General features: G+C 54.2%; 2 protein-coding genes across 5 annotated transcripts; both read right to left on the reverse strand.

The window, feature by feature from the left end:
* Window positions 1–386: 386 nt before the first annotated feature.
* Window positions 387–3,938, reverse strand: PAGR1 (PAXIP1 associated glutamate rich protein 1). Of its 2 annotated transcripts, none has more exons than XM_067563846.1 (4): window positions 3,650–3,938; window positions 2,870–3,257; window positions 2,516–2,598; window positions 387–1,747 (listed from the first exon to the last, which is right to left on the reverse strand). In XM_067563846.1, exons 1-4 carry the CDS (start codon window positions 3,654–3,656, stop codon window positions 1,563–1,565), a joined length of 663 nt encoding a protein of 220 aa, XP_067419947.1. In that variant the 5' UTR covers window positions 3,657–3,938; the 3' UTR covers window positions 387–1,562. The 2 variants fall into 2 exon arrangements, with proteins under 2 accessions (XP_067419947.1, XP_067419948.1); XM_067563847.1 differs by lacking the exon at window positions 3,650–3,938 and adding an exon at window positions 3,500–3,618.
* An 11,160-nt stretch (window positions 3,939–15,098) lies between these two features.
* Window positions 15,099–26,332, reverse strand: SEZ6L2 (seizure related 6 homolog like 2). 3 transcript variants are annotated; one of them, XM_067563849.1, is made up of 15 exons: window positions 25,982–26,332; window positions 25,411–25,603; window positions 24,396–24,581; window positions 23,857–24,025; window positions 23,393–23,556; window positions 22,778–22,972; window positions 22,294–22,432; window positions 21,450–21,646; window positions 21,008–21,202; window positions 19,950–20,141; window positions 19,549–19,740; window positions 19,372–19,410; window positions 17,809–17,926; window positions 17,335–17,437; window positions 16,852–17,030 (listed from the first exon to the last, which is right to left on the reverse strand). In XM_067563849.1, the coding sequence occupies exons 1-15, from the start codon at window positions 26,327–26,329 to the stop codon at window positions 17,001–17,003; spliced, it is 2,460 nt and encodes an 819-aa protein (XP_067419950.1). In that variant the 5' UTR covers window positions 26,330–26,332; the 3' UTR covers window positions 16,852–17,000. The 3 variants fall into 3 exon arrangements, with proteins under 3 accessions (XP_067419949.1, XP_067419950.1, XP_067419952.1); XM_067563851.1 differs by lacking the exon at window positions 19,372–19,410; XM_067563848.1 differs by lacking the exons at window positions 17,809–17,926; window positions 19,372–19,410 and having other exon boundaries at window positions 15,099–17,030.
* Between the last annotated feature and the right edge of the window lie 611 nt (window positions 26,333–26,943).

The following is a 26,943-nucleotide window of genomic DNA, read 5'->3' on the forward strand; positions in this document are numbered from 1 at the left end:
GTCTGGGGGGTTGGTCTCTATCCCCATGTGTGTGCGGGGCTGGGATGGAGGTCAGGAGGGCAGCACCTCCTCCCTGCTTCCTAGCTCTGCCTGCTAGCCTAGAGAGCAGCGTGAGCCGGGGTGGGGCCTGCCTGCCCCAGCTGAACCTGTGGAACTCACCGCCACAAGCCACTGATGGAGCACAGGCCCTGCCAGCCTCACCCCGCATTGGGGCTTAGTGGGGTTCCCACCCCCGTCCTGGTCCTCTCCCTCCTGCCCCTCCCCCACTGCCTCAGGTTGTTCGAGGGCTCCTCCCCAGTTGCCCAGCTTCTGGGGCAAGGGGGGAACGGCTGGGGCAACTCCAGGCTTCTGCTCTGCTCTCAGCTAGTAATACCTCCCCTCCCCACATCACAGACCTCTTTACCCCAGCTCTTTGACCTTAGGGCAGGAGGCCTCAGGCAAGGGACAGGCATTTCCTAGGGAGGAACCACCCCTCACTGCCAGCATCCCACCCTGACTGGCCAGTGAGACACAAGGCCCTGCCTCTGAAGAGGGGCCACTTCCTGCAGGGATGTGATCAAACAAGAACTCACACCTTCTCCTGGGGGGGAGGAGGTGGGGGGAAACAGCCTGTGGACAAAGGGTGTTCCCCTTCCTGCCCCACTGGCAGCACAGGAAGTCCCACCTCCTCCTGGGTGGAACAAGCCTGTGGGTGACAAAGTCCTACTTCCTGCCCCAATCACAATACAGGAAGTCCTGCCTCCAGCCCTGATGACAATACCGCAAGCCCTAACTCCTCATGGCAGAACACCCAGCATTCACAGACCCATGTTTTGTGGGCATAACAGGAAGTCCTGCCTCCTGGAGGAACATGAGCCTGATGGTCTCACTGAGTGCCCAGGACTGCCCACTCCGCAGCCATGGAGTTCCTGCCCCACCCCTCGGGGAGGCCTGCCTGATTCACGGACACACCACCACCCCTGTGCTGGGCCCTCCGGGAGACCCTTCTGTGGCAGGAAGCAGTTCACCTGCTGCACCCCTAGAGGTGATGAGGTGCTGTTTATATAGGGCCTACAAAATAGTCCCAACCCCCACACCTGTAGAGAGGCCCCACCCTCTTTGGAATAGAGTGGCTGGCACAAGAGGAGCCTGGTGGGAGGCTGAAGCCTCGCCTCAGCATGAACGGGGTCGAAGAGAGGAGACACCGGAGGGCGAGAAACATTTATTGCAGCAGAAATAAACCAGACAGCCCTTCCCCCGCCCCCATTTCCCGCAAGGCTATAGGTGCTGCCCTCTCTAGGCAACGCAGGGGGGGACACTTCCCGCTTCACCAGTACCGGGTACGGGCGAAGCCTAGGTCCTATCCCCTGCCCTGCGGCCAGATTGGAGCCAGCACCCCTAGAGGGAAGAGGCCCCATGTCCCATTGGCTGACCCCACTGGTCCATAATTCTATTCCAGGGCTCCCATTGGCCAAGCTGGTATCCAGGTGGACTGTCCTTGGTGCAACAGGATTCCAGTACTAGCCTGGAGGATGCTGGGAAGGGGGCGGGGTCCTGCTGCCTGCCAGACCCACCCCAGAGGGTCAGTACTTGCGCTGGCGCAGGAAGAGCCCCGCGGGGCGCTGTGGGGAGGATGCCTCCTCCCTGTCCAACTGGAACAGATCCCGGCCCGTGCGCAGGATCTGCTCCTCCAGCTTCTTGTGCCGCTTCATGTCCGACAGCACCTTGTCCAGCCGGGCCTCACGCTTCTGGCTGCGCGACGAGCCGCCTGTGGGGGGAGGGGACCATCAGGACTCGTGGGTTCTCTCTCCAACACGGGGAGGGGCATGGAGTTAGTTGGGTTAGAGTGGGGTGCAGGCTGGGAGCCAGAACTCCTGAGTTCTCTCCCAGTTCTGGGAGGGCAGTGGGGTCTAGTGAAGGGGTGTCAAACATCCAGCCCGCAGGCCAGATATGGCCCACCAACCTTTTCAGTCCAGCCCCTGGCGGCAGCGCGCACTGCCGCGACATCTCGCAGCGTTGTACTCTCTGGCGGCATCGCGCGCTGCCGCAAAATCACATGGAACCGCACGCTGCTGCTAGAGAGTACAACGCTGCAAGATGTCGCAGCAGCAAGATGTCGCAGCAAGATGCGCACGCGCTGCCTGCCACGAGATCTGTGTACTCTGGCTGCAGCGCATGGAACGCTGTGTGCACAAGACACAGCGCTCCAAAAGGCGGGAGAGGGACAGTGTGGTCTTGGGGCATCGCGCAGTACTATAATCACTGATCGATTCTTTTAATCGTAAAATAGCAGTAGTTGTAGAAGTAAATTTACTGCAGTTTTTATATCACTGATATCCAGGAAATAAAATATAATACTACATAAAAATGGTTGTGCCTAGTATTTCGATTTATGGTAAGAATGGCCCACTTGAAGTACATTTAATTCAAATCTGGCCCGCCATAGCAAATGAGTTTGACACCCCTGATCTAGTGGGTTGGAGCGGGAGGGGGCTGGGAGCCAGGACTCCTGAGTCCTGCCCAGCTCTGTTCCTACCTGGCGTTCTCCTGCGATCGAGCAGGGAGCTCTTGGGCGTCACAGGCTCATCATCGAAGTCGAACTCGGTTGGAACGTGGGGCCTGGAGCACAGAGAGAGATGAGGGTTAAAGACCTAATACAGGGGAAGGGGCAGCGCCAGACACACGGCCCCTGCTCTGCCGGTGCCCCTCAATCCCACCCCACAGCCCTCCAAGCCCAGCCCTGGGCTGCCCCCCATACTACCTCTGCCGGTGCCCCTCACTCCTGACCTGCAGACCTCTGCTAGCCAAGCCCTGACCCCACTCCCAGCTCTGCCAGTGCGCCTCACTACTAACGCGCTGCAGCCCCCTGCTAGCCAAGCCCTGCGCTCACTTCTCCTCTTCCTCCTCTTCAGTCTCAGGCTGCCCATCAGACCTCTCCTCTTCCTCGCTGTCAGGCTCAGGGGTGGGGGCCCTTCGGGGCAGGATCTCGACCTGGAGTGCCAGGGTGCCCTGGGCGGCGATCTGCTCGTAGAGGCGTCTGATCTCCATGGGCGGCGGCATCCAGGTCTCAGGGGCCTCCAGCTCCTCATCACTGCAGGGGATGCTCCACTCGGCCTCCTCATCCTGACCCCTCTCTTTCACCTCTTCGGGCGCCTCCCTGTCCTCCCCCGCTACGGCTGGTGCCTGCTCCGGGGTGTCCTCCACCACCAGGGACTGCATCCCAGAGGTCACCTCACCCTCCTCCACCGCCACGGCCTCCATGGTGGGACGGCACCAGCCTGCGAGGGGAGAGGCGCCGGTTAGAGCATGGCTGGAGACCCTACAATAAAAAGGCAGCCAGCAGCACTAGGCTGCTTTGCAGGGGCACTAGGGTGACAGAGCAGGGCTCGCTGGAGACCCTACAATAACAGCCCTGAGCTAGGAGTTGTCCCTTGCTGGTAACGCCAATGTGGCGGCCATCTTGGGGCTCTGGTGCTGCCAATCACCCCCTGGCAGCCATCTTGGGACTTGCCCCACTGACCCTGCTGGGGGCGCCGGTTTCAGGCTAGGCCCACACTGGGGCCCCGAGAGAAATGGGGGAGGGGAGGGTCACAACCCAGCCACTGGCTCCCGGGCAACCAACGCCCCCGCCGCCATTTTGTGAGGCCGCTTCCGCTCAAGCTCCCTTTACTGCGCATGCGCCGCGCAACGACGGCCCTCTTTGTGCGTCTTCGCGGCGCCCGATGCCTGGGGGTTCTGCCTCACTGCGCATGCGTCTCGTTCAAATCGGCTCGAGTGCGCGCTGCTCGCTGGCGGCGTCTTTGTGTTTCTTCAGCGCGCATGCGCCACACTGCTATTTCTACTCCCCGCTGAGCGGTCAGCGCGCGCACCACCCTTTCAGTACGCATGCGACACTGCACTGAGTCAGTCAGTGTCTCTCTCTCTCTCTCTCTCTCTCTCTCTCACACACACACACACGGACAAGCGCATGCGCACGCGCACGCCCTTCGTCGCTCTACCCGACTTTGATGCGGCTGCGGCTCCCACCCCCTTCAGCCACTGCCACACATGCCCCGTCCGGCGCTCCTGATTGGTCGGCGTGAATAAGGGGGTGGAGCTAGCGCCAACTGTAAAAGGAGACTCGAGTGAACGCGAGCCCGAGCAGGACGCGAAGGAGAGCTGGAGCTGAGGGGGCGGTGGCGGGATCTTAGGGATGGCGTAGGGGTGACGGGAGGCAGATTGGGGGCAGCTCATGGTGGGGGGCTGGAGCAGGTGGGTCAGAGGGAGGCAGGGGCCGGAGTTTCAGGGGCCATGCCACTGTGTGGGGCCCAGGTCAGGCAGTATGGGGATAGGGGGCACCGTGGGGAGGACGCACACACACCGGTGTCGCTGTCTCTCTTACTCCCCCACCCCCAACAGCTGCCCCCTCCTAGCAGGCCCTGGCCTGCTGGTGTATTTTTATTCCTTCTGTGAGCCCAGTCTGGCCACTGGAAAGGTGGTAATTAGAGTGGTCTAAAAGGGCCCTAAGGCCCAAGGCATTGACCTGACCCTGCCCAGCACCGACTGGTGGCATTTGGCAAAACGATCTCAGCCTGCTGGGGTCCACGGCAAACACCCCGTTCCTCAACCTTTTAACCTCATCTTCTAGGTATAGGAAAGAAGGCAAAACAGTGAAAGCCTTTCAGAAGTGAAGTATCAAGTCAGCTTTTGTTTCAACAACATCCCTGGTTCCCTTTGGCTGTGAGGAGTCTTTAGAAAATAAAAACCCACCTTGACACACTTAAAACTACCTTCACCAGACAAGGACACTCCAGCAGAGATGTTGATCACATTATGGAACAGGTCACCCACCTACCCCAAGACAACCTGTTGCGATACGGAAATAAAAACCCTGCAACCACACACACCCAGCTATCGTCTGTCACCCCACACTGCAATACACACGGTATCATCAAATAACTGCAATCCATACTTAATGGGAACCACATCCTGAAATAAATCTTTCCCAACCCTCTCTTCTGGCCTTCAAACAACCCCCCAATGTCTCCAAGTTCATCATCAGAAGCAAGCTACCACAGAGCAAGACACAGCAACTCCAAGCAGCCCAAAACCTGCAGGCACATTTCCACTGCTACGATGATTAACACTCCCCACAACACACCTTTCAAGATCCATGTTCCTACACCTGTCCATCACAATGTGGTATACCTCATCAACTGCACTAAATGCGCCAATAGCCACTATGTGAGTAAAACCAGATAATTGCTGCACTCTTGAATGACCTCCCATAGGAAAATGATAAAAGACAAAAACACCACATCATCCGGGGTGAACACTTGTCACAAAACAATCACTCCATATCTGACCTCTCAGTCCTCATCCTCAAAGGAAACATGCACAATACCTTCAAAAGATGAGCCTGCAAGCTTAAATGTATAACTCTACTGGACACCAGAAATCATGGACTTAATAAAGACACTGGATTTATGGCTTATTACAACAATCTGTAACCCACTACCCCTCCTTTGTCCTCAGACTACAGAAGTGTTAACTGCCCACTTAGAATCGTCTGTTGCAACATGTGCTAACTCCTTGTGCTAAACAGTCTGTTCCATCTTGTAGTTAGCTGTGACACCGAGAGTACCTTTCCCAGCCCTGAAGGACAGCTCTGTGGAGCTTGAAAGCTATTCTCTCTCACCAACAGAAGTTGGTCCAGTACCAGATATTATCCCACCCACCTTGTGGGCTGGTCTACACTGGGAACATACATCAGCATAGCTATGTCTGTTGGGGTGTGAAAAATCCACACCCTTGGGCGATGGAGATATCGTAACCTAACCCCCAGGGTAGTGAATGCTAGGTCAACGGAAGAATTCTCTCCCGGGGATGTGGGTTATGTGCTGATGCAGCGTTTTAGGTGTAGACATACCCTCAGTCTTTGGATGGCAACAACTGTCCTTTTTGGGGCAAAGGGGAACCGTTAAAATAGGTTGCAGCTGTTGTTAAAGTCCAATTCCGTTTCCCAGAAGACAAGACAAACACACATAAAAGGGGAGACAAGAACAGCGAAGACATACAGCGCAGCTTCTGGTTGTTAGTTCTCACTTGCAACCTCCCTGTTAGAGAAAAATGGGTCTGACCCACAGTCTCTCCAGGCACTTAAAGACCTGGCAGACTCATAGAATCATAAAAGATGGGGGTTGGAAGGGACCTCAAGAGGTCATTTAGTCCAATCCCCTGTGTGATACTGTCTGGATTAGGGGTGATTTTTGAATATCAATATTGCAAATTTATAATAATTCAGATGAGATAAGCCATGTCAGGTACCATGGGAAAGGTGGTAATTTGCTAAATATGATTATTTTGTTTATGCACATGTAACATCTCGGTACTGTAAATTATGGAAAGGTGTGATATATCTGTATCCAAAAACTTGAACCATGTTTCTGGGTGACACCCCAGACAGGATGGCAGCTGCACTAAAGCCTGGTCTACACTAGCGATTTTATTTTTTAAAAAGTCCACCACCTCCTCTTTATATTTGTGACAGATGCATAAAGTGAGCATAGTTCCAAAGGACTGCACGCTTTGTCTTGTGTTACATCTATAGATGCCTAGAACTTGAAGAGCAGCATGAAATCATTAACTGTGATAGACATATGCACAGTCCTTCACAATATTAAATAACAGTAACGTGTTGAGTTGCTGTATAACTGTATAAAGTATAGCTGGATTCAAAAAGAAATTAGATAAATACACAGAGGAGAGGTCCATCAATGGCTATTAGCCAAGGGGGGCAGGGACACAACTCCATGTCCAGGTATCCCTAAACCTCTGACTACTAGAAGCTGGGACTGGATAACAGCGGAGGGCAACAAAAATGATTAGGGGGCTGGAGCACAGGACTTATGAGGAGAGGCTGAGGGAACTGGGCTTCTTTAGTCTGCAAAAGAGAAGAATGAGGGGGGATTTGATAGCGGCCTTTAACTACCTGAAAGGGGGTTCCAGGGAGGATGGGGCTAGGCTGTTCTTGGTGGTGGCAGATGACAGAACAAGGAGCAACGGTCTCAAGTTGCAGGGCGGGAGGTCTAGGTTGGACATTAGGAAAAAGTTTTTCACTAGGAGGGTGGTGAAGCACTGGAATGGGTTACCTAGAGAGGTGGTGGAATCTCCATCTTTAGAGGTTTTTAAGCTGAGGCTTGACAAAGCCCTGGCTGGGATGATATAGCTGAAGTTAGTCCTGCTTTGAGCAGGGGGTTGGACTAGATGACCTCCTGAGGTCCCTTCCAACTCTAATATTCTATTATTCTAACACGTGATAATTGCCCTGTTCTGTTCAATCCCTCTGAAGCACCTGGCACTGGCCACTGTCGGCAGACAGGATACTGGGCTAGATGGGTCATTGGTCTGACCCAAGAGCAAATCTGCATATTACTCATCACCAGATCTTTGCTCAGGCATCAGTTCAGTCATTGCTCATCCAGGAGGGGACATGGCAAACAGGTGAAAGGAAGGATGGACACAACTGTATTGCAACCTGAAATGCTGGAAGATAGAAGAGACAACTCAAGAGGCCTGTCCGAGATGTTGCTAGGAGGATTCCCTGTGGCCAGCCCAGACCCTCCCCGATTCTTCCTGCCAGGTGTCTTAATGTTCAGGAATCAACGTGCTGAAAGAAGCTGGTTGTTCAATGCCATTTCCGCTGGGGGGTCCACCGTGGTGCCTCTTCGGGAGAGACTGGCATGGACTGATCAGATGGGGACTCATACTCCCACCAAAGGTTTGAAATGTCGAACAAAAATGCAAGTCGTTCCCTCCCAGTGGCCAATCAGAGGACAATGCACCATCTTTGAGTCTCTGTGACTGGGGCGGGCATTTTCCCGTCTAAGTGCAAAACATCTTGTCACACCAGCTCGTGGAAGACAAGACAGGCCAGAGCTGAAGCACAACTATCATGGGACGTGCATTGCACACTGGTTGGCTTGCTCCAGTCAGTACCTTACCGCTGCACATCGCTTTCCTGGGGCCCCTCTGTGGCATGTCCCTTGGCCAGCATTGCACACGATGCTTGCTCAAATTATAGTGTCTTCATCGATGTTCTGCATGCTGCTGCAACGTCCAGTTTAATGTTCGCGTCATTGATCCGAAGTCCCCCCGTATTCTTTAGTGCTTTTCCCACTTATTTTAAAGTCCATCACACAACATAAAGTCACTTCAAGAACTGGTGTTCTCCAGCGTGGGCCAGAACAGATGTGTAAATCTTCCGTTTCTGGTCTCCTCATCTGACCAGCAACGATGGGGCCTTTGTTGCTATGATTCAGCTGCATCTGTGCATTATTGATCAGACAGCTACATTTCTGATTATTCAACTCGCTGATCAAGTGTCCTCATAACACACCACATGGTCTCAGTCCCTTTTATTTACTGCCTCATTCAATACTATTTTATGTCATTAACCCGATAGAGAAATGAATATTTGCAATCAGGCATGCTAACTTCTTCACTTTTCTTCTATGGTAAAATAAGTCAATATCAACGGGACCCACTGCTTTCCCCAACAGGCTGGTCCATGAGCTAAACCCTGGCATCCAAGTTTTTGTCCAAAGCTGTATCACTAACAACAGGCTTCTTTTTTACAGATATAATCATTTCATCAGTCTAGTTCATTTTGCTTTTACTGCCTCTGGCAACGTAATCTAAGTTCTTAATATTTAATATCCATATTTCAATTCATTCATTCGCAGCCAGGGTGTTAACTCTTCAGGTTTGATTCAATAATTAGGGACAGCTAAGGATCACTCAGTTTGACTGGGTTAATTAAATCATTAGTTAATTAGACAGCAGATACAAATATAACTATCAACCCTGCAACGGATGATATTCCTTGCCAAATTCTGCCATTGGCTAAGGGTTCGATAATTTCACAGAGGTGCTGTCAACAGTTTCAGTCTCAGTACTTCCTCTTTTCCACAGAAAACTTATGTATTTGTAGCCAATTTTCTAATATTCCAATAGATTTCCAGTTACATAAATCAGACCGTCTGGTGTTTATCTTTGGCTGGTAGATCCAAATTTTGTTAACCCAAGCATCTAATACTTGTTGTTAGGATATTGTTAAAAATAATAGTGCTTGCTAAGCAGATCTTATCTTTTCTGCTCATTTTTAACAAGCTATTTTTCCTTCTTAACATGACTGTATTGCACTATGAGTACTCTTCCTCACAACCAACCCATTAGGCCTTATAAAAGTATATAAAAAGTCTGGCCTAGACATAAGCTTGGAAGGGTGGGATTTTTATCGGTAAATGTCAACAAACATCCATTCCACTGAACACACACCGACAACAAAATATTTCCATTGATAATCATTGAACTTTATAGATAGGCAAAGTAAGAAAAATGCCATTTAAGAACAAGAGTTTGATTTAAGGCTATTTACTTGTATATTGTGACATATGATGTTGACAATTTTTTGAGAATATAGTAGAGTCCCAGCTTAATGTGCACAAAACATATTGTAATGCTGGCATTAGTGGAGCTGGAGAAGGACGCCATTTTGGGCATTTTAACGTCTTGAATCGCAGCATCTATTGTCATTAAATTATTATTCTCTGGCCATCCACCCATGACAGCCCAAAGCTGTGAAAATTTAAATTGATAAAAGTTGCAAAGAAAAATGCTAAAGATCCATAGTTTCACACAATGATGAATGTTTAAATTGATTTTTAAGAAATCTAAAAAACTAATAGTATCTATTGAAATTATAAAATAAAAATAAAATGGAATCCTGCAAGTCTATCTGTAAGTCAACAGGGCCCACCTTGTCACCATAAATGGTAACACATTTCATTACAAGCAAAAAGCTACAAATAAAATATTTATGACACCAAATTCTCTCTTTAAAGTGACATAAGGACTGGAGCAACGAATACAGCATTTGTATAAATTTTTCCTTTTCCACCATATATCTTAAGAAAGAAAATAAAAATCAACACAACTATAACTATAAGCACTTCAAATACAATTAAAGACTTAAAACATTATTTCTATCTAAGTTCATGACGTTAAAATGTCAAAGTCACAATGATAGATCAATTAATATAAGTTTCCCTTGGTCTTTTTCATTCCATTGCCAATCTCTAGGGCATTGGTCTCTTTCCGATTCAATATATACATTCAAAATGGGAACATCCAGGTGACCAGCTTCACTATTAATTATAGACATCATGACAAAGCTCTTCCTCTGCCTCGGTGGGTCCAACACTTCCTTCTAGTGGTAGGTCAGGGAACTGCTTCACCCCTTAGTGTTCTTCCATCCTCTAGTCATGGATGAGGTTAATTCAGCTGCCCTAAGGTGGCCACTCCCTGCTGGGTCCCGGTTCTGTCTCTGGTTTTCTTGACGGAAGAAGACGCCATGTGTGGAGCCCTCCATGACAGTGTGCTACTCTGATACTCCAGTATGTGTAGCGGGGCCAAGTGCTCCTTGAAGAGATGATGTCTTCCACATCACCTATTGAAGGGGCAGCTGCCAATTCATCAAACATCACAGTGCTGGCCTCCAGCACAGGCAAAGATGTTCTAGAAGATACATACAGGGAGCCCGAGACCGTGCATGATTTACTGAAATAACAGGAGCCGTTATTTGGGTGTGGTGCTATTGATTCCAAGTTCCTAGTAGTGCTAGAAGGCACATCTTGCAGAATTTTATACCATAATGTCTTTCTTCATAAGATTTAGAGACAGACTGTGGACGATATCACTTAAGGAGTTCATCCTTAAGGATATCTTGAATTTAGTAATAATCTAGTAATAATCTAGTAATAGTGGTTAACACATAGCTCTGTGGATAGAGCAAATAATTTCCCTACCCATGTGACAAGTTTTCTCCTCCTCATTTTTTCTCATTGGCTCGCTGACTTTATTTGTGTCTGACTGAATATCGAAGTAATGTTAGGCACGGAACAAATAGTACAGTTTTCTTCCGGTAGCTAAACTTTGTATTCCTGACATTATGAGCTGTGAAACCTTACCTGCTTGTTTACATTCACAATAACTAACAGGTCTTTTTCTACATTCCACATCAGCCCTTGACATTGGTGAGCCAAGCCAACCTGAACCAGAGCTGACAATTCTCATGCAATTTTCTATTCCTGAAAATGTGTCATTTTGGTAACATTTCTGCCCTGCTATCAGATCTTGAGTTTGTACCGGATAGGATGACATATCAGTTCAAGATGCTTACAACAACGCTACACTTGTCCCCACCCAGTCACCAAATTTGGCCATATCCGAGTGAGAGATTCAGCATTAGAGGGATGTGCAGAGGCTAATTAATAGGCTTGGGAGGATTTGATTTTTTTCGGTAAATATTAATAAATGTTGATTTCACCACACACACAAACCGACAAAAAAATATTTTCATTGATGATTGAAATTTACAGACAGGCAAAGTAAGAACAACATGGTCTGAGAACTTCTTAGACTAGAGTTTGATTTAAGACCAGGCTTGGCAGAATTCGATTACTAGTTAGCTACAAAGACTGACATTGACAATAATTTGGGATTATTACAATAGTCGCTTGGTCTCACCTAACCAAGAGACGAATGCCCCACCAAAGACAGGTTCACTTTCAAGGGCACCATATCTGCTAAAAGCTCTCCACGGAGATGTACAGAAGAGGTTGTGGTGGAAGTTGCCAGTTGTGTTCAGTCACTGGTGTGGTTTTGTCAGTGTTTTCATTAATAAGAAAACAGACGGGTTAAAGCATCGTGGCAATTTTGCCTGGTCTTGATCCTGGCGGCCCCAACGGTCTGTAAAAGAACCTCTGTGACTCAAGACATGAGAAGCACATGTGGGTTTTTTTTTGGTAAACTGTATAGTCCGTTGCTTGGCCACACTTCAGTTCGGTATGAAATATATTCAGGAGACCAGCTAACCAGTGCCAGTCGGGTTTATTGCTCTTAGCCAGCAACAATCTTATACTGGAAAAGAGATTTGATACGACGCTGGGCTCCAGGGAAGCCATCTCGTGCACTGTTGTCACATTCACCTTAGGAAGAAGATGGGCTCCCCATGTTACTGCCCTAAAGCCGGTTTTTTCTACTCACCTCTTTAAAAGTACAAGGTGCTGAGGCCATCAGCTTTAACCATGCAGCCTTCTCCCTTGTTTCTCGGGTGCCATGGCATGTTCCCCTTCTCTTGCTGTTTGGAACACCTGCATTCCAGGGACCAAAGGGCGTGCGTGAAGGTACCTCCGAGGCCTGTATGCTGGTAGAACAAGCCAATGTCTCATCCCCTTCCTTTGGGACATGCCAGGGCAGGCCTGTGAGAATAACTTTTCCTGTTGCTATGCTAAAACCAGAACCAGAAGGGGATGTGACTACACAAGCAGACACATTGCCAGTTTGCCACCATTTCTGGTACACAGAGAGGACAATAATAGCAGTTATTGTTAAGTAATATTGCTAAGAAGTTCAGGCAATTTTCCTTTTCCAATGTCCCCTAATGAGTTGGTTGGCGTAGTTAACATATGACACCCAGAAGCAGGAGAAATAATTCTTTATCTTTTTATTATTTGTTGCAATTAATTGATGAGGTTTTCTTTGAGTTCAGCTAAACAGCGACACATCAGGCATGTTATACATGGCACACTGTCGGTTTTAGCAGCTAGCCCTCAGTGCCATGAGTTACAGGCTTACAGATGGTTTGGAGGGTTAAACTAGATGACCCTACAGTCCTTCTAATCCTATAGCTCTATGATTCCACTGCCCGATGCTCAAAATAGCTCTTGTAGGGGTGGGGGGTTAAATATGTTTTCAAATTACCCCAGTTCCAAATAGATATTCCAGATGCAAATAATCCAGACATGTAATCACTCCTTCCACCTACCTTGGAAGTTTACAATGTTGAAAGCTCCCACAAGAGTCTTTTGCCCAGCCCTCAGATGTTGTGAGCCTTGCTGAGAAGACACTGTACTGCAAAGACGTACACAGTAATGATACGTTTGCTCAGACACAATAATCAACTTCAACCATATGTAAACGAGAGATTCAAAAGCACAGGTACACGCACAGTCACTGCACTTAATAACATATGGATTAAGGAAGAGTGGCCCGGCTAGTGGTCTTTGTGGTCTTTGTAATATCTCTAGAAGCTCAATTGTCTGTATGTGGTAGGTTGACGTGTAGTCGACCAGTCCGTTATTTATAACACTTCATCTTTTCTTCTTCCACTGCCTGGGGCTTTCTGCACTGTGCACTGAGATCTTCAGGCGTCTCCAGACCACGGCATGTAGCATTGGTTTAGTAATGTAATGTTGTGGGGTTTTTACCCCATTTTCAGTATGCTAGATTGACATACTGATGAACTCAGTCTATGTACACTGCAACAGTGACCCAATCATTTATAAACACAAGCTGTGCTTTAACACAGCATGTGGCAGAAGCATGACCCGGTTTTTCCACTCTTTTTTTATTATTAAAATACATCTTTGCTTTTTGCTCTGATTTTCCCCGCAATTCTTTAGCGCAAATGCACCTGGTTTAGCTGCTTTTTGCAGCTTCTGCCTCAAGACATTCATTTTTACTGCTGTAACGGGTTGCATAATAAACATGGTGCTTTACTGATGCTCACACGCTTCCCAAGGAGGTGTATTGCCCTCCCCCGCTGAGCAGTCAGCTTTAGCAAGGGAGTTCGAAACAGAATTTTGACCCAAGCCTTTTAATTTGCTTGAACTGGGGAGATGAAGGTAGAAAAACCTGTTGACATTTGGTGGGTTAGCTTTAGCATTTTGCAACCTAACCAGCCATTATTTATAGGGTAATATTTTTAAACATTTTGGCTACAACATACTTAGAACTATATCTTAATATGTTATCAAGGTGCAAACACGCATATAAAAGACTCAACAGGTACGATTTTTCTCAGTATTACCTTTGTATTTACATGGACGGTTTTTTCCTTTACGGTTTATTTCCCTTTGAACAAAAAGCTGTCAATTAGTTATTAAAAAACAAACAAACTTTTGTTTGCAATTGAATTATTTATTGACGGGGAGAAATACGTACACGTTTATAAGTGAGGCCTTTTTGAACTCTGCACAAAAAAAGGATGGTGTGTGGCCAAATATTAAGCTAACCAAACATAGTTCAGTAGGTTCCCACAATTGTCTCCCAAGCACATGCAAATTACCTCCAAAAAACTTGGGCCTGTGCCAATAATAACCCCCTTCTTACCTCTCCCCACCACTGCCAAGGGCTAAGCTCGTACATACTTTAAAACCAACCCACCCCATAGAACTGCCCCATTTCTCTCCCATCACACCGGGCCCCAAATTGGTCTCTGCTGACACCCACCAGCACGTGAAGCACGGCTAGGTGGGGCTGAGTCCCCTACTTGCCCCCTTTGTGCCCTGGGATGCCAACTCACCGCTACAGCATCTCCTGGTGGCGGCGTGTGGCATAGCGGCTCACACCTTGCCAGACGCCCCCCACCAACAGTCTCCCGGCGCTCCCTTGATTTATGGCCACCTCTTCCAGGATGACAGAAAGTCTAAAGTCCAGTGCCTGATATTGGGGCTCTAGCCACAGCTCTGGGTCCCTTGCAGCCCTGGCTTGTCCCCAACCTTATCCCCTTATAGTGGGGGGTTTAACCTACCGTCCCCAGGCATAGCCCAGGGACCCCAGAACCAGGCCTGACCGGCACAATCCCCGCTGCTGCGTCCCCATGACTGGGGAATCCAGGGCGCAGCCATATGCCTCCGCTCAAACCCAGCCCTCCCTCCTGCGGGCCGGCATCAACCCCCAGCCCTAGCCCCACACTGAACCCCCCGCTCGCCCATATTGACCTGGCTCAGGGCTCTGTTGGGGCAGCACTGACACCCTCACCCGCTGCTCACTGGGAGTCTGCAGCGCGATAGGGCCCTGATCTTGTTCGGCGGGGGTGAGGTTGTGCAGTGCCCAGCACAAGGGGGCTGATCTCGGTTGCAGGGTGTCTGGTTGGCTCCGGGGGCGGGGAATGAGACACAGGGCCTTCCCCCCCAGGGGCGCTGGCTCCCATTCAGCCCCACGGCAGGGGTCCGTCTGTTTCCTGAGTCCACCCACCTCCCCCGTCCCAGGCACCAGGAGACGCAGACCCCGCGGCTTTTACAAATGGTGCAGTTTTATTTATTGCTCCAAAATAAAAGCGAATGAAAAAACCGGACAACGGGGGGAGGAGTTGGAATGGGGGGGCACGGGAGGGGAAGGGGCCTGACCCCCCCAGCAGCTCCTCCCCCAGAGTGAGCAACCAGGGACCTGGGGGTGTTGGGGGAGGGAGAGATACCCCCTCCACTAGGGCGAAGGGCATTTAAAGGGACATAACAGAAGAATATGTATCCGCCTACATTTCACTCATTAAAGACAATGTCACAGTCTCCATTTTATTTCGACAATGTCCTTTTAAGGACAAAACGCAGGGGGGATATACAGGGCTGGACCCATCTCTTTAATAACAAAGATAGGAGGACACTTATTTGAACAGCATCCCTTTAAGGATAAGTATCCTCCTGGGTTTTTTTTTAATCCTTAAAGGGATGAATTTAGAAGTAATCCCCCCCCCCCCACACACACACACATTTTATCCTTAAAAGGATGCTGTTCAAATAAGCAGCATCCTGTTTTTTAATCCTTAAAGGGGAAGGGCTCAGTTGTAAATGTCTGTTTTATCCTTAAAGGGATGATACTTAAATAAGTGTCCTTCTGGCTCTTTTTTTTTGACTCCTTAAAAGGGTGGGCTCAGGGGTGTCTGTGGGCCTGTATTTGACTCTTTAACAGCCGTGATGACAAATTCTGTTTATCCTTAAAGGAGCACTGGGACAAATGCCCTCCTGCCCATTTTATCCTTAAAGGGATGAATCCAGGAATAACTCTCCCCCTGAATTTTATTCCTAAAACGAGCGCTGGGGATTTATTTTTACCCTTAAAGGGACATGGCTAAGGATTAAAAATCCACCTGTCTCATCCTTAAAGGCATACTGTTACCTTTCTTCCTCCACGTTCGCGCACATGATAGGGGACAAGATGTCATGATCTTGTCCTTAAAGGGATACACTTCATTATTATAGGAATACTCTCCTACTGGCAGAAATATATAACGGCCTGCATTTTATGTCCTTAAAGGGATATAATCAGAAATAAACCACCTCCTACCTTTTATACCCTTAAAGGGATACTGTATAAAGCACTGGAAGGTCTTTAATCATTTTTAAGAGGATCATTAACCAAGGGATAAATATCTTCCTGCTTGTTCCTTAAAGGGAAGGACAGCATCACAAGGCAGGGGGTGGCGGGAGGAGTCCTGGTTTGTTATTGGATGGTCTCTCAGGAGATCTATTATGTGCTCCAGAGCGCTGCAATTGATAATGTTATTGTAGGGTCTCCTGTAAACCCCAGGGCTGCTGCACCCGTTACATATTACATGGTCCTGTGAGCTGCAGCGCTTTGGGCATTGTTCTGTTATCACAAGGTTGGCATATGTTATTGTAGGGTCTCCTGCAAATCCAGTTGGCTATCGCAGGGTCTCCTGAGAGCCCCAGGTCTGTGTGCACTGGATTGTTATTGTAGGGTCTGTTATGTGTGTTCGTTTGTTACTGTCAGGTCTCCCACAGCGTCCAGCTTGTTGTTTTAGGAACGGCAGCTCCCAACGCCCAAGAAAGGGGGTGGGAGGAGGGACGGCAGGACAGGTCACCCGCCCTCACCAGTCACAGTCAAATAAATAAATAAATAGATAGATAAATAAATAACTGGGGGGAAGGTCTATAAATTAATTAACCAATTAATGAAGCAGAAAAGTGTGAGCGTTGGCAGATGGACCTGGGTATTTACAAAGCGGGATGGTGGACGTGGGGGAGGAGGGAAGCAAGGCATTCTGGGATGGCGAGTAGAGAGATAGGACATGGCCCCTCCCCTGCACACTGCCCCCCTTCCCCTCCCCCCTGAATCGTCTATTGACTTCTGCAAAACATCCCCCCGAGCTCCGGACGGGGGCGGGGAACACGGCACCTTCAGATGGAGACTTCGTATTCTCTGGTGTCCTGGGGAGGAGTTGGGGAGCAGAGAGACAGGAAAACGCAGCATCATTGTGGGAATTCAGCCCACTCCCCATTGCCCTGCCCATCCGACTCCCTCCTCCCCTGGTAAGCAGCTGTCCTCCACGCAGGCCCTGGCCCCACACCTGCCCTCCACCCTTTCCTGGACAGCAGAGGCTGTGCTCCCTGCTGGGGGATCAGGGGGCAATAGGGGGAGGCAGACAGTTGGGGGCAGGGCTCCCACTGGAGGGTTAATGGGGCGCGAGGCTCCTGTGGGGGGCGGAGCTCCCATGGGGGGTCGGTTACTCACCCCGGCTTCATAGAGCGGGTTGTTGAAGTCAGACTCCACGGTGATGGGCCTGTAGCTGTGGGAGCTGGAGAAGGAGAAGCCGAAAAGGGACTTGCCCTGAAACCTGGGACAGAGACGGGGCGAGGGGGTGAGAACAGCGGGGGGACCCAGACCCACCCCCCCACGAGATGGGGCCACCGCCCCTTTAAGAGTCTCAAGCTCCACCTGCAATGAATAACCTCCACCCTCATTCCCACCCTCCCCTTTAAGACCTATGAGCCCCACTCATAATAGTCAAGATGTCCCTTTAAGAGCCTTAAGCCCCGCCTCCCAGTGGCTAAGTGCACTGTCCCATTGGCCACCCTGTCCCTTAAAATACCCAAGCCCCTGCCCCCACTGTTCAAGGTTGACCCCCACTGGCCACTTTGCCCCTTTAAGAGCCCCAAGTCCCACCTCCCAGCTGCCACACCTCTCTCCTCACTGGCTGGGGCTTACTTGGTGTAATAGATGTAAATGCCGCCAATCAGGAGAATGACCAAGATGATTGGCAGGAAGATCGCCAGGGCAATGTTACCCCCCTCCATCTGGTGGGAGGGGTCTGTTGTCTGGGTCACTGAGCGGAGACAGGCAGCCAGTCAGAAAGGACAAAACCAATGACATCACAGCATCCCCACCCGGTTCCCAGGAATGCCCCTAGCACCGCAGTGGGGCCGCACTAATGGCCAGGAGACAGCGCCCCCTACTGAGCCCCACACCCTGCCCCACAGCGCCCCCTACTGAGCCACCTGCCCCCCTCCCTGCCCCACAGCACCCCATCTGAGCTACCCGTCCCACTCCTTGCCCCACAGCACCCCCTACTGAGCCCCCTGCCCCACAGCACCCCCTACTGAGCCACCTGCCCCACAGCGCCCCCTACTGAGCCATCTGCCCCCTCCCTGCTCCACAACGCCCCATCTGAGCTACCCATCCCACTCCCTGCCCCACAGCCCCCCCACTGAGCCCCCCTTCCCCCTCCCTGCCCCACAGCGCCCCCTACTGAGCCACCCGCCCCCTCCCTGCCCCACAGCTTCCCTACTGAGTCACCACCCCCTCCCTGCCCAACAGCACCCCCTACTGAGCCACCCACCCCTCCCTGCCTCACAGAGCCCCTTACTGAACCCCCCTGCCCCACAGCGCCCCCTACTGAGCCACCCACCCCTTCCCTGCCCCACAGCTCCCCTACTGAGTCACCATCCCCCTCCCTGCCCAACAGCACCCCCTACTGAGCCACCCACCCCTCCCTGCCCCACAGCGCCCCTACTGAGCTACCCGCTCCCCTCCCTGCCCCACAATACCCATACTGAGCCACCTGCCCCTTCTCTGCCCCACAGCACTCCCTACTGAGCCCCCATCCCACTCCCTGCCCCACAGCACCTCCTACTGAGCCCCCATCCCACTCCCTACCCCACAGTGCCCCTACTAAGCCCCTCTTCCTCTTCCCTGCTCCACAGCACCCCTACTGAGCTCCTTGCCCCACTCCCTGCCCTGCAGCATCCCCTACTGGGCCACCAACTCACTCTCTGCCCCACAGAGTACCATACTGAGCCCTCTGCCCCATTCCCTGCCCCACAGTGCCCCCTACTGAACCACACGACTGCTGTCTGCCCCACAGAGCCCATTCTCAGACTCCCCATGCTCCCTGCCCCATGGTGCCCCCAATAAGCCCCTCAACCTGTTCCTTGCCCCACAGAGCCCCCTACTGAGCCCCATGCCCCACAGGACCCTATTTAGACCCTGCCCTGCTGTCTGCTTGCAAGTACCCCCTGCTGAACCCTCCTGCCCCATAGTGCGCCTTACTGAGCCCCCGCCCTTTCAACTGCCCTACAGGACCATGTATTGAGCCACCTGCCCTGCTCCTTCCCCACGGTGCCTACACAGCCCCTTGCCATGCTCCCTTCCCTGCAACATCCCCTACTCAGTCCCTCCTCTGCTCCCTGCCCCACGGTGCCCCTACTGAGCCCCCTGCCCCACAATGCCCCCTACTGAGCCCCTGGTGCCTGTAATTTAAACCACCCTGACCTTCTAGTTTCCGGTCGTCCAGAAACTCCTCATACGCCACTGAGAACAGAGCAGAGAGAAAGATTCAGCTACAACCATGGGGCTGGGCTAGCAGGGGGCTGTGGGTCGGGAGTCAGGGGCACCGGCAGAACTGTGGAGGCGGGGTGCCCAGGGTGGGCGGGGCACAGGGGCCAGTACCTTTGCAGAGGGGTGGCTGGCTGGTCCACTGGGACGGATGCCCCGGGACGCAGGTGATGGTCACCTCCCCAATCAGCTCAAAGCCCTCGTAGCAAAAGAAACGTAGCGACTCCCCCGCCTGGTAGTGGTGCTTGTAGAGCGTCTGGTAGCCGTTCTCAGGGACGCCGGGGTTCAGGCACGGCTCGTACTTCACTGCAAGAGAGCAGAGCCCTCAACGCTGCCCCCCAGCCCTGCCGCGCCCCTCACTCCCGACCCGCAGCCCCTCGTAAGTCCAGCCCTGGCCCCCAGCCCTACCTGCACCCCTCACTCCTAACCTGCGGCTCATTGCCAGCCCAGCCCTGTCCTGCCCCCCCAGCTCTGCCGATGCCCCTCATTCCCGACCCGCACCCCCCTTCACTCACAGACACACTTGGGGACGCGGTCGCTCCATTTAGGGGTGCCAGTGTCACGGTTGTAGCAGGTCAGGGTGCTGCTGCCCTCCACGACGTAACCCTCATGGCAGAAGTACTGGACGTGGGAGCCGATGGAGAAGCGTCGATCTGAGATGCTTCGCTTGCCATTGGCGATCTCGCCCGGGTCAGCGCAGTTCACGACTGGGGGAAGAGAACGACGGGGGGAGGGGGGAACAGAGGGTGAGACACCCGGACACACACAAGTATCCCCCCAAGTCAGGACAGGGAATCAGCCAAATCTTTGGATTGAGCCACTAAACTGGTGTTAGCAGTGAGATCCCAAGACGCTGTCATTGGCCTGAGGGGTGGGAGTCATGAAACTGCCCCGGGGTGGGTGGTGGGAGCCGTGACTCTGCCCTGGAAGCGTTGGCCAGGACCACAACACCTCACTGGTGTGAGCTGTGGGATCCCAAACCTGCAACCTTGTGACTAAAGCCCCCAGCTAGAGGAAAGGACATTCCCCCTTCTCTATGTCTGAGATGGGATTTGACCTCACAACCTGGCATCCAGCCCCAGCTGGATTCTGTTTGACTCTGGTGGGAACAGTGGGGTGTCTCACTCCGCCAGCTGAGGCACTGGGGTCTCGTTGTAGGGAAGAAGTCTCTCGACGCTGTGGTGAGATTCCAACCTGGGAACTTGGCTCTGAGCTTCATTGGGGAGCTGGACCCTCCCTCCTGCTTCCCCAGCCCGGGCTCTCCCTCGGGTGGGGCTCAGAAACAGGAGCGGACTCTCCCTTTTGGTGCCAAGGGTAGACACCTTGACGCAGCCCCGGCCTGAGGTGGCCTAAGGACTGGTATACCTGGGATACCTGGCTGCTCCCCCAGTAACAATGGTGGGCAGGGCGACCAGGGGGAGCAGCAAGTGGGGGACAGGAATGGCTAGGGAACCCAGGCAGGGGCAGAGGGATACCTGGCCATGCCACTTGGTGTTAGCAGTGGGATCCAAAGGCAGGCCATGGGGCTACAGGTCCCAGGGAGGGAGCGGAGCCGGGGACCAGGGTCACTCACTCTTCTGGCAGGTGGGGGGGCTGTTGCTCCAGGCCAGGTCCCACTGGCAGGTGAGGATGTCCGAGCCTACGATGTCATAGCCTGGCTCACACTGATAGGTCAGCACCGTGCCCCGGATGGCGGCCGCGTGCGAGGCCGTGCGCCAGCCAAACTCCACCTCAGGCAGCTCTGGGCATGTGTCGTTCCGGGGCACCTCTGGGGGCAGGAAGGTGAGGGGGGCAGGGTTCCCTTCCTGCTCCCCCAACCCCACCCTCCCTCCAGCCTGGGCCCCTCAGGCCCCCACCCATCATCTGTTGCCTCAGAACCCTCTCCTGGCCCCCAGATCCCCTCCTCCACCCACCCCACCTCCTGCTGCCTCATTGGCCCCCATTCCCCTCTGGGTCCCCTTCCTCCCCTCTCCCCCACCATCCTCATCCTGGCCCCAGCCCCCCACAGCCCCTACCAGAGAAGCGGATGAGGAAGCCCTGGCTGAGGCCGAAGAGGGGGTCACTGGGGTCGGACTGGAACTGCAGGGTGGCGGCGCTGGCCGAGCTGTAGAGGCGGAAGCGGGGGTGGGCGCCCATGTACTGCCCCAGCACCCGACCCGTCAGGTCCTCACCATCCAGCACCGTCAGCACATCACTCTTCCGAATGTTCAGGCTGCAGGGGGGTGAAGATCCAGGGGCCCGGAGGGTGAGTTTGGGGGGTCAGGGGAGCGATGGGGGGGCAGAAGATGCAGGGAGAGGTGGAGAGACGAGGCAGGGCTCAATGAATAAGATAGCAGCACTTGGGAGACATTAAAGGGGCGGGGGAGCAAAGGGATGGGCGCAAGCCCCAGAGACCGTTACCCCCCTACATACCCTCCAATGGGGATGACCCCCGACTCAGCCCTGGGGTGACACATGGGCTCAGGGGATCCAGGGGTGGCACTGCCGAGGGACCTGACTTGAAGGTGAAGGGCTTATCCCGAGACAGGTGGGGTGCAAGGGAAAGAATGGGACCCCTGGGAAGGATGCCGGAGGGGGGGAGAGAAAAGATGCGAGGGAAGAGGCGGGTGGGAAGAGACCCATGGGAGAACAGCTCTGGGGGACCAGGAGACCCTGGTTGGGGGTGGGGCAGATATGTGGTCTGTGGTTGGCGTCAGCAACAGGACGCCTGATGGCCCAGTTAGCGAAAGCAGAGGGAGAACTGGGGGCAGGTGAGAACTGTGGGCAGGTGGGTCATGATGGGGAAAAGATGGGGGGCTGGGAGCTCCTGAGCGGGGAGGAGAAAGAGGAAGGACCTGCGGGAGAGGGGTCAGTACCTACATTTCCACATCGAGCAAAACTCGCTTCTCTTCTTGCACCCGGATGTTCCAGACACAGTCCTGGCCTTTGCCGTAGCTCTGGGGCCAGTCGGGGGACAGCACCACGCCGGCCGGGTCCGACAGCTCCCCCCCACACAGCGCTGCGGAGAGCACCAGCGTCAACGGGGGCTGCAGGTCAGGAGTGAGGAGCATCGTGGGGGTGTGGGTGAGGGCTACAGGTCAGGAGTGAGGAGCACCGTGGGGAGATGGGGGCTGTGAGTCGGGAGTGAGGAGCACTGCGGGGGAATGGGAGCTGTGGGTCAGGAGTGAGGAGCACTGAGGGGGATGGGGGCTGCGGGTCAGGAGTAAGGAGCATCGGAGGGGATGGGGGCTGCGGGTCAGGAGTGAGGAGCATCGGAGGGGATGGAGGTTGCGGGTCAGGAGTGAGGAGCACCACTGTGGGATGGGGCCTGCAGGTTAGGAGTGAGGAGCATTGGGGGCATTACCTTTGCAGGTGGGCTCGCTCTCATTCCAGTGGGGGTCCGAGGGGTCGACACACTCAATGGTGGCTGGGCCCTGCTCCAGCACGTACCCTGCGCTGCACGCAAACTCCACCTGTGTCCCCACCCGGTATAGCAGGTCCGACGTGCTGAAGTTCCCATGTGCCAGGAACGGCTCATAGCACCGGTCCTCGTCAAAGGCTGCCAGCAGGGGGAGCCAGGTCAGAGAGTGTCAGCAAGCTGCAGTACCAAGCCGGCCACCGGGGGCAGAGGTGGCTGCAGTACCAGGTCCAGCCACGAGGGGGCGGGGGGGCCCCCTGCAGTTTCTGCCCAGCCACCAAGAGGCTGCAGTACCAGGATCAGCCATGAGGGGGCAGCGGGGGCTATGGTACCAGGCCTGGCCACAAGGGGGCAGAGGAGGCTGAAGTACCAGGCCCTGCCATGAGGGGGCAGCAGGGCTGCAGTACCAGGCCTGACCATCAGGGGAAAGCGGAACCAGACCTAACCACCAAGGGGCCACGGGGGCTGTGGTACCAGACCCGGCCAAGAGGGGCCAGCGTGGGCAATGGTGGCCGCGCATGGGGCAGCACATGGGGCAGCGCATGGGGCAGGGGCTCTCACCCTCGTAGCGTAGCCCCAGGATGAGGGGGGCGCTGGGGCTCTCAGACACCAGCTCCAGGAAGAGCGACTGGGCATCGCTGAGCAGGCCCCGCTCCGGCACGTCATCCATGTCCGAGTCGTAGATCAGTGGGGAAAGCGGGCTGCTGCCGCTGCGGATCACCAGCCTGGAGGCAGGGGAGATCAGGGGGACACGGCCTGCGCCCCACCACTGCCCCCGCCCCACAACCCCGCCCCACAACCTGAGCCCCGCCCCTGCCCGCCCCACAGCCCCCACCCCACCCAGTCACTGCCTGCCCTGTGCCCCCATCTCCCTCCACGCCTCCTGCCCATCCCCTTGTGCCCAGTGCCCCCCCAGTTGGCGTCTCAATCCCTAGCCTGCACCTACTGGCAACCCCCCATTCCTGTGGGTCACAATCCCAGCCCCTGGTTACAGCCCCAGCCGGCCCGGCTTTGGCCCCCCTCACCGGTCGTTGTCCTCATCCAGCGCCAGGCGCTCGAAATGCAGGTGGAGCCGCCGCCCATCAGGTGCCTCCAGCAGCCAGCGGCAGGTCAGGTTGGTGCCACGCCCAGCCAGACCCTCAGGGGCCACGATGTGCCCACGGGAGGCGTTCCGCACTGCCCCCCCGCAAGCCGCTGGGGAAGGGCAGGGGGTGAGACATGGACCCGAGATGCCCCCAATGCAGCCCCCCATCCCCTGCTCCCCAGCGCCTCCCCAGGGGCCTCGGCCCTGAACACAGCCATCCTGGATCCACCCCCAAATTCATCCCCCCATGTGGATTCCCTTCTCCTCAGTGCCCAGTCCCCCCTCCGGTCCCCCTGCCCCTTCCCCACGCAACCCCCTTGCAAACATGCCCTCACACCCCACTGCACCCACTTCCCATGCAGCCCCCCACATGGCCCACACATGGCCCTCCATCCCGCCCCATTGCCCCTCCCGACTCCCCCCGCCTCACACGGCCCTGCCCCCCCGCCCCTGCCCCCATGCCGGGGGGGCATCACTCACCCACACAGGAGGGGCTGGCTGTGCTCCAGCGGGGGCGGCTGACATTGAGGCAGATCAGGGTCTCCTCCCCCCGCAGATGGAAGCCCAGGTCACACTTAAAGGTGGCGGCTCCGCCCGGGTGCAGGTCGGTGACGGTCACGTCCCCATTCTCCGGCCGGCTTGGGAAGCCACAGCTCAAAAGAAAAGCTGGGGAGGGAGAAACAAATGTGTGAGGAGAACAAAAACTAGAAGAAACAATTTTCATCTGGAGGAGAAAAATAGAAATAAAGTTGTCTGGAGGACAAAAATTTTTTTCTCTTGCACTGCCTATTAAAGGGATGTTGGAACATAAGGGAAATTCTTATTTTGCTTGGGATTCTTAAAGGGACGGTGCCATTGGCTAGGTCTCACCCCTGAAGGGGAAGAACATTTGTAGCATGTGGCCCCCATTAAAGGCATGGCAGGAGTCATCTCACAGTTTGCCTCTTAAAGGGACCCCGGAATTCGCTCCTCCCTGTTCAGGGACCAAATATTTGTCCATGATGGAAACGTCCCTTCCCCCACTTAAAGGGACAGGAGAGGCAGCTCTCCCCACAGCAGAGTTACACACACCATTTCCAGCCCATGGTTATTCACTTCTTAAAGGGATGGAGGAAATTATTACTTCTCGCCTCTTAAAGGGGTGGGGGACTCGTCCCACCCTCTCCACATGAAATGGCTGGCAGGATTCGGCCACGTCTGCCACTCCAATGTGGGCAGGGATTCACCCTTTTTAAGAAAAAGGAATGTAGAACCATTCTCCTCTTAAAGGGATGGCAGCAAACGCACACTCCTGCTTTTTCAAGGCACAGCAGAAATGGTCCAACGGCCACCTCTTAAAGAGGCAGGGACAAGCTTCTACTCCCGATTCCTAAAGGGCTGGGGGAAACCGTCACCTCCCCACCTCTTAAAGGGATGGGGGCAAAAGTCCATTCCCAACTGTTAAAAGGATAGTGGAAATAGTCACCTCTCCTCCTCTTAAAGGTGTGGCCCTTACCCTGGTAATGGAACTTGAAGATGCTGGGGGCAGTGGCATGGTAGCTCTGGAAGTGGATCAGCACTTGATTGGTCGGGCTGCGAATCACCTGACCCTCCACCATCAGTGACTCATTGGCCAGGACGACCAGCTTCTCGCCGCCCAGCCCCTCCACAGTGAGGGAGTCGTCCTTGGACAGGTTCAGGGTCTGCACCTGTGGGGAGACGGGGTCAGAACCCAGGACCCCGATGCCCCTGAATCTCCCCCTCATCCCCCAACACCTCTACCTCGGACCAAACCCCTAACGCCCCCCAAACACCCCCGTCCCAAATTCCCCAGCCCAGCCCCCAACATCTCCAGCCCCATCCCCTGGATTGGCCGCTCCTGCCTGGCTCGCCAACACAGCCAGATCATCCCGCCCACCCTCCAATGCCAGTCCCCATCATTCCCTTCCCCCTACCCTGCCACCCACAACCCTGGCCCAGCTCCAACATCCCTTCCTGCCTAATGGGCTCCCAGCCCCCGCTCAGACTGCTCCCCCCCAGTCCGGTCCCCCTCCTCCCTGCCCCAATTGGCACCCTGCGCCCCATACCTGCACCTCGACCCCGTAGCCCATGTAGACCCGGATGCTGTAGGTGCAGTCCAACCCCCCATAGAACGCGGCCCCTGCATAATCTGGGGACTCCACGTAGCCCTCTGCCTCCGAGATGTTGTTATTGCAAAGGACTGTGGGAAGGGGAAACTGAGTCAGACAAACCCAGAATCCTCCCATCCTCCCAAGCCAGCCAGTCCCCCATCCTGGGGCTGGATCGTGGCTGGCGCCCCCAGAGAGGAAAGACCCCAGTGCCCGTTCCTCGCCCCCTAAGCCAGCCAGTCCCCAGCCGTCCAGATCAGCACTGACACCCCTAGAAGAGCAGGGAGCCCCCCTCACCAGGTGCATGCACCGTGGTGATGGTCGTCGTGGTGATGAGTGTTGTCGTGGTTTCCTCATCGCCCTCGGGGATGTAGGTCGTCATGGCAACGTGGCCCCCCTCATCACTCCCTGCGGGGGGGGGAAGCAGGCGCAGGGGAGCGGCAGTGGAGCCCGGGGGGGTGGTGAGGAAACCTGGGGCCCCTGGGGCCGTGGGCTGGGGGAGAAGCACGGCCGTGGTGAGGGGGGAGGCCACGTCTGTGCCAAGGACCCCAGAGTCCAGGCGCTGGGGGGGTGACGGCGAGGCTGCAGGTCGCGGGGCTGAGGGGCTACCTGGGGGGAGAGAGGCACAGACAGTGAGAATGGTCCAGCCCCCCAACTAGCCCCCTCGTCTCCCCAGGCCCCACCTATCCACCCCAGCCCCATCTCCCCCGCCCCTCTCCATTTCCCCCAGGCCCTCCCCCATCTACCCTCCAACCAGGCCCCCTTACATAGCACAGGCCCCTCCCCCATGCTCCACCCTCCTGCCATTCACCCCCCACAACCTGTGCCCCCCATGCAGCACCGACCCCCACCCCCGTCCGAACCCACCCCCATTTGGGGGGGACTCACCAGAGAGGGGCTCGGCCTGCCCCAGAAACTCC

This window comes from Emydura macquarii, unplaced genomic scaffold, assembly GCF_026122565.2.
Source record: "Emydura macquarii macquarii isolate MOO-44397 ecotype Brisbane River unplaced genomic scaffold, CSIRO-AGI_Emac_v2 contig_2627, whole genome shotgun sequence".
Taxonomy (NCBI): domain Eukaryota; kingdom Metazoa; phylum Chordata; order Testudines; family Chelidae; genus Emydura; species Emydura macquarii.